The following is a 19,370-nucleotide window of genomic DNA, read 5'->3' on the forward strand; positions in this document are numbered from 1 at the left end:
ATCCATTTTTCTGCAAAATTAAGCTGTTGTTATTTTTTTCTGCTGTGTAGTACTCCATTGTGTAAATGTGCCACTTTTTTTTTTTATCCATTCTTCGATTGAGGGACATTTAGGTTGTTTCCAGGTTCTGGCTCTGACAAACAAATATGAGCATATGAGCATAGTTGAGCACATGTCCTTGTGGCACGATTGAGCATCCTTTGGATATATATCCAAAAGTGGTATTATTGGGTCTTGAGGAAGGTTGGTTCCTAATTTTCTGAGAAATTGCCACACTGACATTCAAAGGGGTTGTACCAGCTTGCATTCCCACCAACAATGCAATTCTCTGAATTCGAGGTCAGCCTGGTTTACAAAGTGAGTTCCAGGACAGCCAAGACTACAGAGAAAACTTGTCTTAAAACAAACAAAATGCTATAGGCGTGTAGAGATGGTCCAGTGTTTAAGAGAATTGACTGTTCTGCTCTTCAAGAGGTCCTGGGTTCAGTTTCCAGAAATCACACAAGATTGTGTGGTTTCTAATAAAATCTAATACCCTCTTCCAATGTGAAGAACAGGCAGATAACATACTCAAGTACATAAAATACACAAATAAATCATTGTCAGGTGGTGGTGGCAAATGCCTTTAATACCCAGAGGTAGGCAGATATCTGAGTTCAAGGCCACCATGGTCTACTGAGCCAGCTCCAGGATAGCCAGGACTATGCAGAATAACCCTGTCTTGATAAACAAAACAAACAATTAAAAATTGCAATAGGGCCGGGCAGTGGTGGCGCACGCCTTTAATCCCAGCACTCGGGAGGCAGAGGCAGGCGGATCTCTGTGAGTTCGAGACCAGCCTGGTCTACAGAGCGAGTTCCAGGACAGGCTCCAAAGCCACAGAGAAACCCTGTCTCGAAAAACCAAAAAAAAAAAAAATTGCAATAGAAGAGAGTTAGTGTTGACCTCTGACTTTCACACGGCCATACCCTGGCAAGCACACAAGAAACACATCCAAATAAATAATGTCAATAAAGAAAATTTTAAAAGAGTGGCAGGGTTGGGGAGATTGGCAAGGAAATGCCACAATCCTTGTGGGAATGTAAAATAGTACAGCCACTGTAAAAATAGCTGGACATTATGTCAAAAGATAAATATAGAATTATCATATGACCCAGAACTGCACCCTCTGATACCGTATATCCCCAGAAGGACTGAAAACAGTTCAAAGGAAAGATGGTGAGTGTTATTCAGAGGAGGGAAGAGAGATAAAAAACATGTTGAAGCAGGGTCCAGTTATGTAATCCTGCCTAAACTGGTATTCACCACATAGACAAGGCTGGCCTTCAACTTGCAGTCATCCTCCTGCCTGGGATCATAGGGAGGTACCACGCAGGCCAGCTGGAAAACTCTTTTCCTTCTGTCATTACAGTTTCTTTGCTGGAGTTCTCTAATACTCAAAAGCTTGGTTATAGAGTGGGTTTATAAGGCCTCATAACAGAGGGATAATGAGTTTAGAGTAAGGTGGGTGAAAGACCCTCAGAGAGGACCTTTTCCTCCAATGAAGTCCCCAGAACCAGGACACTCCGAGTCCAGACCACAGGATGCAATTAGCAAGAGGTTTATTGAGTAAACACAGGTACCTGCGGGCGGCAAAGTCTTTCCGAGGACTTGCGCGCCTGCAGACTGGGGGAAGGTCTTTTTATAGGAAAGAGGGCAGCAGAAGCAGATTACAGAAGCAAATGCGTGGTTAGTGGTCGGTTGGAATGGGGCAAGGGGCATAAGTGGTTTTTCCTTTCCCAGCACAGATGTATGGGAACAGATATCCTGTTCCTCTTTTAGTTTTTCCTTTCCCAGCACAGATGTATGGCAACAGATTTCCTGTTAATTGATGTCCTGTCCTATTCTATAGATATAGATATCCTGCTTTACAGCCAGGGGCCCTGACCTCACTCTGCATTTACATCTGTTTGTCAAAAGCCTTGTGGAATGATGTTACAGCAGCTAAGCTGGGATCTTTCATAGGGGGAATTGTTTCTTTTGTGAATTACTGATATTCTAAGTTTGGCACATGTGCTGACTATAGGCATCCTGTTTCCCTAAGCAAACGGGATGTTCTCATGAGAGCCGGCTAGCTGCAGGTCCTGAGAGGGTCCTGAGGGTCTCAAGCGAACAGGATGTTCTCATGGGAGCAGGCCAGCTGCGGGTTCTGGGGGGGGGGTGTCCAGAGGGTCTTTCAGTGGGCATGACAAAATACCAACATGTCAACCAAAATTACCCCTTGATCGAAAAGAAAAGAGCAAGAAACACTAAGTGTGGTTGCACAAGTCGGTTTCTCAGCCAGTCAGGAGGCTGAAGGAGAAGGAATACAAGTTCTAGCCTTGCCTGTTATAATGACATTTAAGTCCTGCCCAGGCAACTCTGTGAGATCCTCACTATAATGTTGTCCTCTTTTTAAATTTTTGCTGCCTTTTAATCCATGCTGTCCAAATCAGCAACTTCAACTCCACTGCTATGAGCAGTGGTTAGGTCCTGAGGGCTGCAGTTTAAGGGGATTCTGGTCCCTCAGGCACCGACTCTTTCAAAGCTAGGAAGGGAATCTAAATCTCTGTTCCTCTAAAGAACTCAAAATTCAGCATTTGGGAGGCAGAGGCAAGCAAGATTTCTGTGAGTTTGAGGTCAGCGTTGTCTACAGAGTAAGGTCCAGGACTGGCTCCATAGCTACTGAGAAACCCTGTCTTGAAAAAAAACAAAAACAAAAACAAAACCTCAAGGTTTGAGGTGGAATTCTGCTTCTGCTCCTCAGAGAGGCTGAAAGGGAATTAGCTTATCTCTTCTCCTTCCTACATCTCTTCAAAAGCCATCCTGCAATAAACAAGCCCTCGTGGGGTTCCCTGCTCCTCCTTAAAATCCCTTCTCCACCTGGCTTCTCCCTACCACTTTCTATCAGCTAGTTGCTCTTGACTGCAGGTGGATTTTATTTAATCAAACATCTTTGCATCATTAAACAAATATTCCAGAGCACAAACAAAAGTAACACACCTTAAAATAATGTTCTACAACATTATAAAGTACAAAAAGGACAGGCTGGAGAGATGGCTCAGAGGTTAAGAGCATTACCTGTTCTTCCAAAGGTCTTGAGTTCAATTCCCAGCAACCACATGGAGGCTCACAACCATCTGTAATGGAGTCTGGTGCCCTCTTCAGGCCTGCAGGCATACACACAGACAGAATATTGTACACATAATAAATAAATAAATATTAAAAAAAAGTACAAAAAGGACAAAATACAAAGAAGACTGGATAGCAGTGTTTTTGCAGAATGTTCAAGGCTTGGGTCAGTCTCAGGTAACATTCTCTCTCTCTGAGAGAGAACATCATGACAAAGCAACATATTTCCATGTTTCTAAAGATAGTATGGGGCTAACTAATGAAGCTGTATTTTGTGTGTGTAAGACTGGGCCTGGTAGCTCATGGTTGTAATCCCAGAATTTTAAGTCAGTAGCAGAATTGCTACAAGTTTGAGGCCAGCTTTGTCTATAAGTCAGGTTCCAGTCTAGTCAAGAACCAGTGCCAATCTAGTGACATTTTTGTCTCAAAAAATAAAACAAAGCCACTCACAAGAAAAAATATTTTTGTCTAATCCTTTTAGGTGCAGTCTATTTCCTGATGAAAGTGTAGGAATATCTTCAGAGAAGTCAGTTTATATTCTGCCAATAGGAAAAAAAGAGAAAGGATTGAGAAAGATTTTCTTGCCTAATCACCTTTGAATAAAAGTAATCTTTTAATTTGTTTTTTTGAGACAGGGTTTCTCGGGGTAGCCCTGGCTGTCCTGGAACTCACTCTGTAGACAAGGCTGGTCTCCAGCTCACAGAGATCTCCTGAGTGCTGGGATTAAAGATGTGTGTCAACATTGCCTAGCTAAAAGAGGAACCTTTGATTTAAGCCATTCTGGTTTCCTTCAGGATTGTTCATAGATGCTTACAAGTAGAATGAACCCAAAATAACCAACGGCTGAAATAAAAACATATTGTGTTCATATTGTAAACATAAAAAGGAAGTTCTGGAGACAATGTCTCTTTCAGTAGCTCTGGCTGCCCTGGAATTTACTACGTAGACCATGTTGGCCTTGAACTCATGGAAATCAGACTACCTCTGCCTCCTCAGTGCTGGAATCAAAGGCATAAAAGAAGTGTGTCCCCATGTCTGATTTATGCATGCAGTATCACAGAAGCCAGAACAGGGAAACAGATTCAGCCCGGGGATACAGTCACAGAAGGCTATGATGTTGTAGGGCACTTCGTTTGCATTCTGATAAATAAAGCTTGCCTGGCTATCAGAGGGCAGAGCTAGCTAGCCACTAGTTAACCATAGAGGCCAGGCCGTGTTGGCACACACTTTTAATCCCAGCACTTTGGAGGAAGCAGGAAGATCAGGAGTTCAAGGCCACCCTAGGCTACTTGAGGTTGAACCAGTATAAAAGAGAAACAGAGCCAGGTGGTGGTGTCTCATACTTTTTTGCTTTTTGTTTTTTGTAATTTATTTATTATGTATACAATATTCTGTCTGCGTGTATGCCTGCAGGCCAGAAGAGGGCACCAGACCTCATTACAGATAGTTGTAAGCCTTCATGTGGTTGCTGGGAATTGAACTCAGTACCTTTGGAAGAGCAGGCAATGCTCTTAACCGCTGAGCCATCTCTTCAGCCCTCATACTTTTGATCCTAGAACTTGCGATCTCATGTCTTTGATCCCAGCAAATGGGAGACTCAAGCCTATAATGTGAACATCAGGAGGAGGAGGCAGTAATAAAAAGCGGGTGGAGACAGGATCTCCCCCATTCAGTATGAGGGCTGGGTAGAGGTAAGAACTCTCTAGTGGGTGCTCTACTTCTCTCATCTTTCAGCTTTCACCCTTGATATCTGAAGCGGGCCTTTTATTATGAAGACTAATTAGGACCACACTTGATCCTCCCTTTTGGTGCTGAGGGTAGACTTCACATCAGCTAGAAAGCCTGGCAGTGCTCTTAAAAGCTGAGGCTTCACTTCAGCCCCAAGACTCCATTTTTATTTATGTGTGTCTGTGTGAGTGTATGTTACATGAGTACAATACCCTAGGAGGCCAGGAGAGGGCCTCAGAGTTACAGTTGTAAGAGGCATGGGGCTAATATGGCGGCTGGGATGGAACTCTAGGCCTGTGGGAGAGCACAATGTGTTTCTCATTGCTGAACCATCTGTCCAGCTTGTTTTTGCTTGTTTTTAAAACAGTGTTTTCCTCCATAGCCCTGCCTCTCCTCTATCTTAGTATATAGAGCAGGCTGGTCTATAAGTTACAGAGATATCTGTTGCCAAAGTACAGAGATTAAAAGTATATGGCACCATGCCTGGCCTTCTTTTGGAACTTTTTGATAAGGGATATCAGATTTTACTTTACTTTCTTTCTTCCTTTTACTGCTAGGAAACCTAGCCCAGGGTGTTTTGAATATATAAAAATTTCTTTTTTTTTAAATATTTATTTATTTATTATGTATACAGCATTCCTTCCATGTATGTGTGCAGGCCAGAAGAGGGCACCAGACCCCATTACAGATGGTTGTGAGCCACTATATGGTTGCTGGGACTTGAACTCAGGACCTTTGGAAGAGCAGGCAATGCTCTTAACCTCTGAGCCATCTCTCCAGCCCCCTATATACAAATTTCTATAGTGCAAGGAAAGTTATATATAAATATTTGGTTTTTCAAGACAGGGTTTCTCTGTGGTTTTGGAGCCTGTCCTGGAACTAGCTCTTGTAGATCAGGCTGGTCTCAAACTCACAGAGATCCTCCTGCCTCTGTCTCCCAAGTGCTGGGATTAAAGGTGTGTGCCACCACCGCCCGGCAACAGTTTGGCTTCAGGGTGACATTAGTAAGGATGAAAGTAATTGTTGAATATTTGTTCACAAAGTTAGACTTTACCAAATTTCTATAAATTATAGCTAGGTGGAGGGAAAAGGCCCCTCAATGCTTGAAAAACAAAGGATGTGTAACTGTGGTCATGTGATCATAAAATTTAACAGAAAAATACATGGAACAACACAAAAAGCTAAATATTTTCTTATATTTGTTGGTTTTTGTTGAGGTTAAATGAATAAAGAAAATAAAAAGGAAAGGGGCTGGAGAGATGGCTCAGTGGTTAAGAGCATTGATTGTTCTACCAGAGGTCCTGAGTTCAATTCCCAGCAACCACATGGTGGCTCACAACCATCTCTAATGAGATCTGGTGCCAAGTTCTGGCCTGCAGGGACACACGCAGACAGAACATTGTATACATAATAAATAAATAAATCTTAAAAAAAAAAAGGAAAGGAAAGGACATGACTGATGGAGGAAGGTCGTTGGTTAAATAAAAAGAAACTGCTTGGCCCTCATTGGTTAGAAGATAGGTGGGAGGAGTAAACAGAACAGAACGCTGGGAGGAAGAGGAAGTGAGCTCCAACTCCACAGCTCTCCTCTCGGGAGCAGACACCTCAGAGAGACGCCATGCTCCCAGCTCCCAGGCAGGTGCACGCGATGAAGCTCCGACCCAGGATGGACATAGGCTAGAATCTTCCCGGTAAACGCACCTAGGGGCGCTACACAGATGATTAGAAATGGGCTAAATTAATATGTGAGAATTAGCCTAGAAGAGGCTAGATAGAAATGGGCCAAGCAGTGATTAAATGAATACAGTTTGTGTGTTGTTATTTCGGGCATAAGCTAGCCAGGCAGCCGGGGTGCTGGGGATGCAGCCCCGCCACCCTTATTACTACAAATGGCGCCCAACGTGGGGCTCAAACCCACGACCCTGAGATTAAGAGTCTCATGCTCTATCGACTGAGCTAGCCGGGCAGCCGGGGTGCTGGGGATGCAGCCCCGCCGCCCTTATTACTACACATGGCTGCTCCTAGGTGTGGTGGAAGAGAAAGTTTATTGTAGATATGTGGGAAAGCAGAATCAGAAGCAGGGACATCTGGGGGAATTCAGAGTGGACATGACCAGGCTGAGCTGAGCCACATGAGAATGGGGGTAGAAGTGAGAAGGGAGAGAGGAGAGCCAGGTGCAGCAGCCGGGAGGCCAAATGTACAAGTGGAATGGGTAACCAAAATGTCTGGATTATATAAAATAAAGAGTATAGACAGTTATAAAAAGAAATAAATAGTTTAAAAAGATAAAATAAAATCTTTAAAGAGACTGAATACAGACAATCATAAACAAGTAAAGAAAATTAAGCCACATAAAGATGGAAAATACACAGAGAGTCTGGATTATGTATGTATATTATTGTGTTTTCTTTGAAATTTTTGACTGTGAATGAGCTAAGTACAGAGAGACATTTCATTGTATGGGCTGCTAAACTAAACCAATATATATTTTAAAGGTATCTTGACTTCAGTATTTGGGTCTAAGGACTTGTTGCTTTGGAAAAGAGGTTCTGCTTTTGTTTCCACAGAGGATAGAAAGGTGTGGATTCCTTACTGGCTAATATGGTTTGATCAAATAAGACCCCCTGAAACAATGGCCTAGATGGTCCAACATCCATGACAGCTTTAGGACTGCTGGCTGAGATGAACCTACTACACAGGATACCCCATGAAAGACCTGATTAAAAGTGGCCCCCATCAGCAGGGAGTAGTCTTGTGAACAACGCCCAAATTCCCTAAATGATTGTTTATAAATGTTTGTTTACATTTAAAGGGGGATATGCTATAGAGATGAATACTTTGCATTGGTATAGATCTTGGTTTATTTATATTAATTTAAGGTCAATTTTGTTGTATGTATATTTCTTTTTTTCAAATTTATTTATTTATTAAAGATTTCTCTCTCTTCCCCGCCACCACCTCCCATTTCCCTCCCCCTCCCCCAATCAAGTCCCCCTCTGTATGTATATTTCTGTGCTTGATTATGGTATTGTGTTTGTGCAGCTTATTTAAAAATGTAATGTATAATTAAGAAATACAAGTTAATAGTCATCTATAACAGTCAAGCTTGTAGTCATGTTATGTTTTCTAGATGTACAGAGATATATTTCAGATGGATAGGTATTCTTCAAACCTTTTGATGACTAACAGAATATGGCATTTAAAATGTTTTAAGAACTTAGGCTTTTCATGGCAATGAGACACATTCATTCGCTCCTGGCAGCACTGATCTACTTCAAGAGGATGATGGGCATCAAAGCGGCTCCTTATGGAGCTTATTAGCTGTTTGGGCAAGAAACTGCTCTTATACAGAGCTAGTTCCAGGACAGGCTCCAAAGCCACAGAGAAACCCTGTCTCGAAAAACCAAAAAAAAAAAAAAAAAAAAAAAAAAAAAAAGAAACTGCTCTTAGCTGGACTGTTTGATGTTGTACTGTATGAACCGGACATGCATGACCCAGAGAAAAAATGACTGCTGAACTTGCCTAAAGGTGAGACAGTCCTTCAGGGTTCCCACTTCATGAAAGAGTCTGCAAGACATTTTGCAGGACACAGAAGAAAGCAACTGATGACCTTTGCCAATACAAGACATAAGAGATCGTCAAATTTCCTGCTTCATGGAAAAGTCTGCCAGATACTATGGGCCTGTTGGCTGAAGATGGATGCCTTAATGTTACAGAAGAACATGGACGACTGTCAAGGTAGTGAGATATCTCTGTCAATTCTAGAATCTTGGAAGTTTCTTATAAAGCACTTTCTGTTTACTTAGGTAATATTATATCTGTCTGGAGTCTTTGGTGGAGTTTAAGATGGTTATAATCATAAAAGATAAATTCGATATAAAACTTTAGACTCACAGATAGGATAGAGCATTTTCCTTAATTTGCCAAATATAAATGGACCAAATATTGTAAATATAATTCTTGGTTGATAACTGTTTTTTATATGTAACTTTACTATGTTAAAATTAAAACCTTCCCTTTTATTTAGACAGAAAAGGGGAGATGGTGTGGGATTCCCCTCTGTGAATATGTTTTATTACCATTGGTTAATAAACTGCTTTCGGCCTATAGCAAGGCATATATAGAGAGAAGGAAGAGTCAGGGAGACTACCCTGTAGCTGCTGAATGAGACAGCTGCTAGATACCAGCCAGATCCTTACTAGTAGGCCACAGCCTCATGGTGATTCACAGATTAATAGAAATGGGTTAATTTAAGATGTAAGAGTTAGCTAGAAATATGCATAAGCTATTGGCCAAACAGTGTTGTAATTAATATAATTTCTGTGTGATTATTCAGGTCTCGGCAGTCAGGAACCAAAGAGCCGTCTTGTCTACAATAAGCTAATTCATATTGAGAAAATGGTCACCAGCAGGCACAGGGCAGAAGTAGAGGGTGACTAAATTAATAGCTATGTGTTTCTTTAGGAGGAGGTGATGAAAATGTTCTTCAAATACTAGGTGTGATGATGGTATGTTGTCAATATACTCAAGTCTACTGAACTGTATAGTTGTAAACATTCTAGTTCGTGCTGAAGAGATGGCACTGTGGTTAAAAGCACTTGTCTCTCCTGTAGAGGACATGGGATTGATTCTAGCACCCTGTGGCGGTTCACAACCACCATTAATAACAGTTACACGGAATACTTTGTATTCTTCTGACCTCCAAGCATACACCTGGTACACATACATACATGCAGGCAAAAACCTCTCCAGAAATGAAAAAGTAATCTAAAAAAGTTTGTAAAAATTCCACCTTGCTCAGTGGTTTGTATCTGTAAGTCACAGACACTACAAGGCAGAGGCAGGAGGATTTCTTGAGTCCAGAAGATCAAAACCTGTCGGGGTCACATGTTGAAAATATATATACACAAATGTATAGCAGGTCTCACTTTGGACCAACAGCTCTCTAATAATTACACCGAGACCTTTGTGTGTGTGTGTGTGTGTGTGCATTGTTGTTTTGCCCATATGTATGTCTATGTGACAGTGTCAGAAGTTACAGTTGTTAGCTTCCATATGGGTAGTATTACATTTGGGGCCTCATCCCAGCCCCTGGCACCCATATTTGGAGTACTGGGCAGGAAAGTTCCGTTCAAGGCCCCTCCTCTGGGAGTTGCCTTAGTCCAAACTCCACCTCCGAGAAAGTCGGCCAAGTGGTGACCCCTTCCCAGAAGGGTCAGGAAAACCAGCCAAATGGTAACCCCTCCCCAGGGAAGGTCAAGACCACTCCCATAGGCTATTGAGGCTGCCCCCCAGAGAAAGATCATGTGGTTCTCGGATTTTGCATGGTCTCCCCTTCTCTTTCTTCCCCTCGCCATGCCACGGGGATCATTGCATTAAACATGGGCATCTTTTATTCTGTTTGCTCTGATTGGAATTATTTGCGGGAGAGGGGAGAGGCTCGTTTTAAGAAATATCCCTAACAGGTATTGGGGTTTGAACCAGGTCCTCTGGAAGAGCAGTCAGTGATATTAACTAGTTAGTCCTTCCACCTGCCCCACCATGGAGAGTTTTAATTATGAAATCTTGTCCTTAGGTTAGATATGTTTCCAACTAGCTCTTTTTTTTGTTTTGTTTGTTTTTTAGAGACAAGGTTTCTTTCTTTCTTTTTTGTTTTTGTTTTTCGAGACAGGGTTTCTCTGTGGTTTTGGAGCCTGTCCTGGAACTAGCTCTTGTAGACCAGGCTGGTCTCGAACTCACAGAGATCCGCCTGCCTCTGTCTCCCGAGTGCTGGGATTAAAGGCGTGTGCCACCACCACCCGGCTCCAATTAGCTCCTAAAACTTAAATTAACCCATATATATTAATCTACATTCTGCCATGTGGCCCATTACTCGCCTCAGTACCATTTCTGAGATTTGCAAATAGTAAATAGATCCTGTGTCTCTCCTCTGGAAGTCCTGCCTATCCTCTCTTGCTTATCCTCTCTTGCTTAGTTATTGGTCGTTCAACTCTTTATTAAACCAATCAGAAGGTGCCTTAGGCAGGTGAGGTAAGAGAGATACATCTTCAGACAGTATACAAAAAGATTATCCTACCACACATGTATCAGTATATTTTCCAAATATTGATTTTTTATGTTAATTATATCTATATTATATATGTATATATATCTATATATCTATATCTATCTATCTATATATCTTACACGTTCATTCTTCCAAGCAAATAGCACTAGAATAGAAAAAGGACAACCACAAGATGGCGGCCACCCCGGCCTGCTCACGTGACTCCCTTTGGTTCTGTAACTAGGGAGAATGGCGTTCGCCTCAGAGCCGGGCACAAGGACAACCGGCTCATTGTTAAGCGAAGCCAAGGTAACCCGGTCGGGCGCGCTCTCGCTCGGCGTCCCGGCGAACGCGCACGCCGAACGTCTGGAGAACGTCAGGCCTCCCGGAGCTGGGAGGGAGGAGGTGCGGCGTGGAGGAAGAGGGAGAAGTTGGCGCATGCGCCTGAGCTTGACGGCTTTTGAAATGGCTTCGCTGGTAAACCGGACCCGACTCAGGTGAAGGTCTGGTCAGCGCTTTGCTCGGGAGCTGCGGGAGTCCGAGTCAGGGCCGCTTCCGTTCGCGGCGGATCAGCGGAGGGGTCGGGGACGCCGGCTGTGGGAGGCCGCGGGCGGGCTGGCGGGAGGGCGGGCGATGGCGGCCGCGGCGGGGCAGGCGGGCGACGGACACGGCCCCTTTTGTGCGGGTCGGAGCAGGCCCCGCGCGGCGCGCCCTTCCCCCAGCGCGCCGGCTCCCGGCCCCTCAGGTACGGCCTGCGTCCTTCAGTCTGGCCGGGCGGAGGCCGTGCGTGCCCGAGCTGGCGCTGCCGCGACGCCGAGTCCTCGCCGGTCCTCGGGGTGAGAGGCTCGCTCCGACCAGCCGCAGGGACTGCGATGGCCCGCGGGTCCCCGTGGGCGCCGTGATCGTGCCCTGGGCCGCTGGCTTCCACCGTCGCGGCCTGCGCGCTAGAGAGGCCGGGGCGGGAGGAAGATGGGCGTCACTGCCCGGCTGGTCGGGTCCCCAGCTGGGGATGCTTGGCCCCTCCTTTCCTTGTCTCTTTGACTTCGGGGGAGAGGGCGTCTTCGCGGCGGTTCTTTTAGAGACGTGCGTTCTCCCAACTGCCTTTCCCCTCCTCGGAGTGGAAGGCAAGGTGACAAAGGCCATAGTGACTTCCCTAGTCCTTCAAGTAACGTTCGTTATTAAAATGGTAGTCCTATCGATGCCTTTATGGGGGAGGGGGTGTCTCGTTTCCGTTATTGATTTAACCACTGCCTGACCTCCACATTGCCCGAAGAAAGCTCTCAGGCTGGACGTTCGGCGCCTGTCATTTCGTTGTCCGTTTCATTTGTGTATATTCAGTCTCACGGTGTGGCCCTAGCTCTAACACCGGATAAACTATGCTAGCCGGGAATTTAGAGAGAGCCTCCTGCCTCTGCCTCTGCCTCCTGAGTGCTGGGATTAAAGGCGTGTGCCACCAAACCTGAAAGAAGTCCCTTTAATTCCACCCCTAAGGATCCCTTTTAAATAGGGTATACCTTGTCGATAGTGTTTAGTTTTCTTTGCACACATTTTATTTCTTTTGGAGGATGTCCTTCGTATCAGTCAGTTCTCTAAAATAGCCTTTTGTGATATTTGTAGTTTGGTTGAACTTTGAAACAAGACTCCTTTCTTCATAGATACCTGCGGTAGAGGAGAAACAAGTGAAGGTTTTTCCCTCCTTGCATCATGGCTCAGTTTGGAGGACAGAAGAACCCACCATGGGCTACTCAGTTTACGGCCACTGCGGTGTCACAACCAGGTCAGGCGATGGAACCCTCGCGCTGTGAATGTGTGTGTGGAGGCGGGGGGCGGCTGTCTCAATTGGATGGAAGTTAGTGCACCGGAGAGCGATGTGTTCGAAGATGTATCCTTTATTAAGATACTTTTGAAAATTAAAACAACAATAACAAAAAAAAACCCTCTTTGTCCAACATTTTGGGCGGTTTTGTAGCTCTTTTTTTCTTTTTTTGTATTTGCATCTTAAGAGTTTTTAGATTTATGACGGTCAGACTACTAATGGGTTTGCCATAATCTCTTCACGCACATGTGTTCTCCTTCTTCCTCTTCCACTGCGCTTCATCATTTTTGTTTTGCATTTGAGATAGGGTCTCCACTAGCAGTAATCCACACCTGGCTTTTCAAATATCTTAAGTTTATCTCTCCCCTCTCCCCCCAAGTTTTTTGAGACAGGGTTTCTCTGTGTAGTCTGGCTGTCCTGAAACTTACTCTGTAGACCAGGCTGGGCTTGAATTCACAGAGATCTTCCAGCCTGTGCCTCCCTGGAGCTAAATGTGGGCATCACCATGCCAATAGTTAAAATTGCTTTAGTTATGTGTTATAAAACAGTAATTTATTAGAGTGAACCAACCTCCCTCCTTTTCTCTCTTCTTATTTTCCTTTCTTCTTTGTGGTGCTGGGGATTTAATCTATCTGAGTTTCAAGTTCAAATGGAATAACTTTTATTTAGAATGTTTTCAGTTTTAAGACATGTTTTGGACCAGGCGTGGTGGCACCTTCCTCAAAACAGAACAAAACCCAAAACCAAAAACAAGAAACAAAAACAGTAAACTTAAAATAACAGCAAAAAAGAAAACATACATTTTAAATATATCTAAATGCCATAATTTTAAATGATTTATATGATAGTTTTTCTTAAAAATTTGTTTATTTATGCTGGGCATGGTGGTGTATGCCTTTAATTCTAGTACTCAGGAGGCAGAGGCAGGTGGATCTCTTTTAGTTTGAGGTCTAAATAGTGAGTTCCATGACAACCAAGACTGTATAGAGAGATCTTGTCTCAACACCCTCCTCTCCAATAATTTGTGTTTTTTAAAGTTACATTTCTGTGTCCCTCTGGGGGTTGGAGACACTACACATTTGGAAGTCAAGACAAGTGGTGGAAGTTGTTTCTTTCCATTGTGTACAGTAGGTCTCGTGAATTGAATTTAGGTTGCCAGCCTTGGTGGCAAGCACATTTACCCAATGAACCTTCTCACCTTTTTATCATTGTGTGTGTGTGTGTGTGTGTGTGTGTGTGTGTAGGATAGCTTTTGGGAGTTGGTTCCCTCTTTCGACGATGGGTTTTGAGGATTGAACCCAGGCTGTCAGACTTGCATGACAAGTGCTTTTAACCACTGAGTCATATTGCTAGTTCAATTATGGTTTTCACTTGTTTGAATTTAATGTAGAAATACTGACTCTGTAAGAATTTAATTGCCAGGAACCTTAGAGGACACAGCTTAGGCAGTAAAATGCTTGCACAGCACCCATAAAGCCTTGGGTTTATTTCTAGCATCTCATAAACTGGGTGTGCTACTGCATTCCTGAAATCAAGCTCTTGTGAGGCAGAGGCAGGAGGATTAGAAAGAAGTTCAAGGCATTCCTTAGTAAGTTTCAGACCACCCCTGACCACAAGGGGGTGGTCTTTTAAAAACAATATATAACTGGTCTTGGTGGGGCATTCTTTTTTATCCCAGAGCTTTTAGGAGGCAGAGACAAGTGGATTTCTATGAGTGTCTGGGCTGCTTGGTCTATATAGCAAGTTCTAGGACAGGCAAGGGAAGCATAGTGAGACCCTGTCTCAACCAAACCAAAACAAACCGAAAAACAATTAAAAACCCAGTAACTAATAGGCTAAGGAAAAAAAATAGGTGTAAGCATCATAAAGAAACGCTTAAAGTTGCAAAGAAAAGTTTAAAGAAAAAAGCCATTTTCCAGAGGCATTAAGCCATAAATAAATAAATAAATGGCCATTTGTTATTTACTGTGGGTTTTTGTTTTATACTCCCTTACTCCCACCCACCTGGGGCTTTGTACGTGTTAGTTAATCTTCATCAGAATTTTCAGTTGTGTGGTTTTTGTTTATTTTTTGTCTTTTTGTTGTTTTGTTTTTGAGACAGGGATTCTCTGTGTGGCTTTGGAACCTGTCCTGTGACCAGGCTAATCTTGAACTCACAGAAATCCACCTGCTTCTGTTCTTGAGTGCTTGAATTAAAGGCGTGAGCCACGACTGTCCAGCTTTTTTTTTAAACATTTATATATTTTTATGTATCTGTATGGGTACATATGTGAAGGTCAAAGGACAGTTTACAACTTCCACCATGTGGATTCCAGAGTTCCAATTCATGTCTCAGGATTGGTAGCAAGCACCCTTATCCATTGGGTAGTTAGTAAGGTTTCTGTGGCTTTGATAAAGACCATAATCAAAACCAACTTGTGGGGGGAAAGGATTTATTTTATCTTAGAACTCTCAGGTGACACTCCGTCACTGAGAGAAATCGAGGCAGGGACTAATACCCCACAGTCTTGTCTACAGGCCTGTTGTGGAGGAATTTTCTCAATTGTGGCTCCCTCTTCTTAGTTAACTCAGAAAAAAAAAAGCAGGACAATTGACCCTTTGTCAACTTGAAGAACAAACATGTTTTTCTATTTTAGGGTTATTATTGCTGTGGGGAAAAAAAAAATAACCCAAAGCAACTTTAGGAGGAAAGGGTTTGTTTCATCTTTCATCTTAAAACTGTCAGGTCACACAGTTTTAAGACACATCACTGAGAGAAGTCAGGGCAGTATCTCTAGAGTGGAACCTGGAGGCTGGAACTGAAGCAGAAACCATGGAGGATATCTCTTCCTGGTTGCTCCTTATAGCTGGCTCAGTCTGCTTTCATGTAGCATCTAGGGCCACCAGCCAGGGTGGGCCACAGTGGACTAGGCCCTCCCACATCAATCTCTAAGAAATGTCCCACAGGCTTGAGTATAGGCCAGTGTTGGAGGAATTTTCTCAACTGCTGTCTTAGGGTTTCTTTTGCTGTTAAGAGACACCATAACCATGGCAACTCTTATAAAGGAAAACATTTAAGGGGCTGGCTTATAGTTCAGAGGTTTAGTCTATTGTCATTATGGTGGCATGTAGGCAGACAGTGCTGGAGAGGTAGCTGAGAGTTCTACATCTGGATCAGCAGGAAGAAAGATTGAGCCTACTGGGCCTGGCTCCTGCTTCTGAACCCCATGCCCCCACAAATATCTATACATGTTTTGGTGTTGTGTTTTGAGATCAGAGCTAAACTTGGATTTACAGTGTAACTAAAGGTGACATTGAACTTATAGTTTTATTTGGCCTCTATTCCAGGTGCTGCCCTGGAATATGTACCACCGCACCTGTTTATGCTGTTTGTTGCTAGGGATCATACCTAGGGCTTTGTATGTGCTAAGCAGTGCTAAGCAGGCCTTCTACCAGCCAAGTTTTATCCCTAGACCCCACAACATTTTTTTAAAAACGTTTATTTATTTATTAATTATGTATACAATATTCTGTCTGCATATATGCCTGCAGGCTAGAAGAGGACACTAGATCTCATTACAGATGGTTGTGAGCCACCATGTGGTTGCTGGGAATTGAACTCTGGTCCTTTGGAAGAGCACGCAATTCTCTTAAACCGCTGAGCCATCTCTCCAGCCCCCACCACCACCACTACTTTATTTATTTATTTTGGTTTTTCGAGACAGGGTTTCTCTGTGGTTTTGGAGCCTGTCCTGGAACTAGCTCTTGTAGACCAGGCTGGTCTCGAACTCACAGAGATCCGCCTGCCTCTGCCTCCCGAGTGCTGGGACCACCACTACTTTAAAAAAAGGTTTTTGTTTTGTTTTGTTTTGAGATTAGGCCTCTCTGTGATAACCCTAGCTGTTCTGGAACTTGATTATATAGACCAAGTGGCTTCAAATTCACAGATATCTTCCTGTCTATCTACCCCCTTCATTTTAGTCCTTGGGTTAGAGGTATATATGCCACCACATATTCATCTCTGAAAAATACTTTTGATTAGACTCTGGATCTAGGTAAAGGTGGTTGGTTACTCCAGTGTAGGTCAGTGAAGCCAGTTTTTCTTGTATTTGTCATGGAAGGTCATGGGAGATTTTTGTAAAGGAGCCAAGTAATCTTGATCCCTCTTCTTTTAATCTCAATTTAGCTGCACTAGGTGTTCAGCAACCATCACTTCTGGGAGCATCTCCTACCATTTATACCCAGCAGACTGCATTGGCGGCGGCAGGCCTTACCACACAAACGCCAGCAAACTATCAGTTAACACAGACTGCAGCATTGCAGCAGCAAGCTGCAGCTGCTGCAGCTGCATTACAGCAGGTGAGTTTCAATGTGATGAATGAGGTGATAAAAATGATAGTTGAGGGGCTGGAGAAATGGCTCAGAGGTTAAGAGCTCTGACTATTCTTCCAGAGGTCCTAAGTTCAGTTCCCAGCAACCACATGGTGGCTCACAGCCATCTGTAATCAGATCTGGTGCCCTCTTCTGGTATACAAGTGTACACCCAGGTAAAACACTGTATACATAATAAATAAATTAAAAAAAAATGATAGTTGGTGCCTGGAGTTGTTCTCCTTTGTTTTCTCCTTCATTTGTTCTGTTTTTGAGACAAGCTGTCTGCATTGTTCGTGTTGGCCTTGAACTCATGAGTCTCCCACTTAGCATCTCAAGTATGTGCTAGTATGATTGGCTGCTACCTCTGTCTTTTAAACAATGAAGAATTGTAGATTAAAAGAACTGTGTAGCCGGGCGATGGTGGCGCACGCCTTTAATCCCAGCACTCGGGAGGCAGAGGTAGGCGGATCTCTGTGAGTTCGAGACCAGCCTGGTCTACAGAGCTAGTTCCAGGACAGGCTCCAAAACCACAGAGAAACCCTGTCTCGAAAAACCAAAGAAAAAAAAAAAAAAGAACTGTGTAGCCAGGTGATTCTGGTACACACCTAGTCCCAGCAATTGGGAAGCAGAGGCTAGTGGGTGTCTGAGTTCAAGGTCAGCCTGGTCTACAAAGCGAGTTCCAGGATATCCAGAGCTACACAGAAAAACCGTGTCTAAAAAAAAACCAAACTAAACCGAAAAACTACTACACACACAGGAAGTTTGTTTTTTCTTGGTGTTAAAAATTACATTGTATCAGAGGTAGGTGGATCTTTGCAAGTTCGAGGCCAGCCTGGTCTACAAAGTGAGTTCTAGGACAGCCAGAGCTGTAACACAGAGAGACCCTGTGTTGAAAAAAACCAAATTAAATAAATAAAATTACATTGTGTTTATTTTTGGTGGTACAAACCTGTAATCTCAGCACTTGAGAAAGGAGAGAAGGAGAATATTGAGTTTGAAGCTTTACTGGCGTTGATAGCAGGATTATTTGATGACAAAACAACAGAATGTTTCTGCGCTCAGCACAAAGTATAGTTGTAGAGTCAGAAATCTTAAATTTTTTGTTTTTGTTTTTTCAAGATAGGATTTCTCTTTATAGTCTTGGCTGTCCTGGAACTCACTCTGTATACCAGGCTGGCCTCAAACTCAACAGAAATTTGTCTACCTCTGTTTCCCGAGTGCTGGGATTAAAGACTACAGCACTGGAGCTCAGTGAAATCTTATTCTTATGTTCCTGAGTTGTTTATTTATACATAACTATTTTATGAAAATTCTGGCTTCAGTGGCTCTCAGAGTAAAAATGACTACCATATTGTTAATTTTAGATAAGTATAGCTGGTTTAGAAAGTTTTACTAGTTTTTATATGTATGTACTTTTGAAAACGAATATGCGTAACCTTCTGTTTCCTTTAATAATCTTTTTCAGCAATATTCACAACCTCAGCAGACCTTGTATAGTGTGCAACAACAGGTTAGTCTAAATTTTTTGTTAAAAATTGATTTAAAAATGGCAATTCTCCTGTTCCCTCAAATTGAAGTAACACACCATTTAAATTCCTTCTTGCTATCCAGCGTAAAATGTGAACTTTTTTTTTTTAATCTTTGGGTAGGATAGGGAACAGCTAAATCCACATGAAACCCAACACACCATTTCCCCCAGCCCTCCAGACAAATCTGCTTTCAAAAATTTAGCTTAATATAATTATTTGTTTGTTTTGTTTTTTTGAGACAGGATTTCTCTGTAGCTTTGGAGCCTGTCCTAAAACTCGCTCTGTAGACCAGGCTGGCCTCGAACTCACAGAGATCTGCCTGTCTCTGCCTTCAGAGTGCTGGGATTAAAGGCGTGCGCCACCACCACGCGGCTGACTTGGGACTCTTAACACAGACCAGGCTGTCTTGAAATTCACAGAGATCTCCCTACTTTTGCTTCCAAGTGCTGGGATTAAAGATGTGTACCATCAAGCTGGGCGATGGTGGTGCACACCTTTAATCCCAGCATTCGGGAAGCAGAGGCAGGTGGATCTCTGTGAGTTCGAGGCCAGCCTGTTTGTTCTACAAGAGCTAGTTCCAGGACAGGCACCAAAAGCTACAGAGAAACCCTGTCTCGAAAAAAAAAAAAAAAGTGTACCATCACTATAGGCACCAACTTCTTTATTTTGATTAAAAGTAGCTTAGTATTTATTTATTGAATGAGTTTGAAATAGTTGTCAGTAACCTTGTAATTAGTTATGTGTTTTA

The 19,370-nt window shown here is 43.1% G+C and overlaps 1 protein-coding gene across 5 annotated transcripts in view; it reads left to right on the forward strand.

Annotated features, from left to right (window-relative positions):
* The first annotated feature begins 11,309 nt into the window (after positions 1–11,309).
* Positions 11,310–19,370, forward strand: part of Ccar1 (cell division cycle and apoptosis regulator 1) — a 52,938-nt gene continuing 44,877 nt past the window's right edge. For 3 of the 5 annotated variants that reach the window (XM_041655419.1, XM_041655423.1, XM_041655422.1), the window contains exons 1-4: positions 11,311–11,427; positions 12,580–12,701; positions 16,906–17,078; positions 18,559–18,603. In XM_041655419.1, coding sequence (XP_041511353.1) covers positions 12,629–12,701; positions 16,906–17,078; positions 18,559–18,603 — 291 coding nt within the window. In that variant the 5' untranslated portion in view covers positions 11,311–11,427; positions 12,580–12,628. Of the gene's footprint in view, positions 11,428–11,656; positions 11,761–12,579; positions 12,702–16,905; positions 17,079–18,558; positions 18,604–19,370 lie in introns of those variants that run through there. The other 2 variants (XM_041655420.1, XM_041655421.1) reach the window with 2 other exon arrangements.

The sequence above is a fragment of the Microtus oregoni genome, unplaced genomic scaffold, assembly GCF_018167655.1.
Source record: "Microtus oregoni isolate MIOR12 unplaced genomic scaffold, Mior012 000007F_ref0000211, whole genome shotgun sequence".
Taxonomy (NCBI): domain Eukaryota; kingdom Metazoa; phylum Chordata; class Mammalia; order Rodentia; family Cricetidae; genus Microtus; species Microtus oregoni.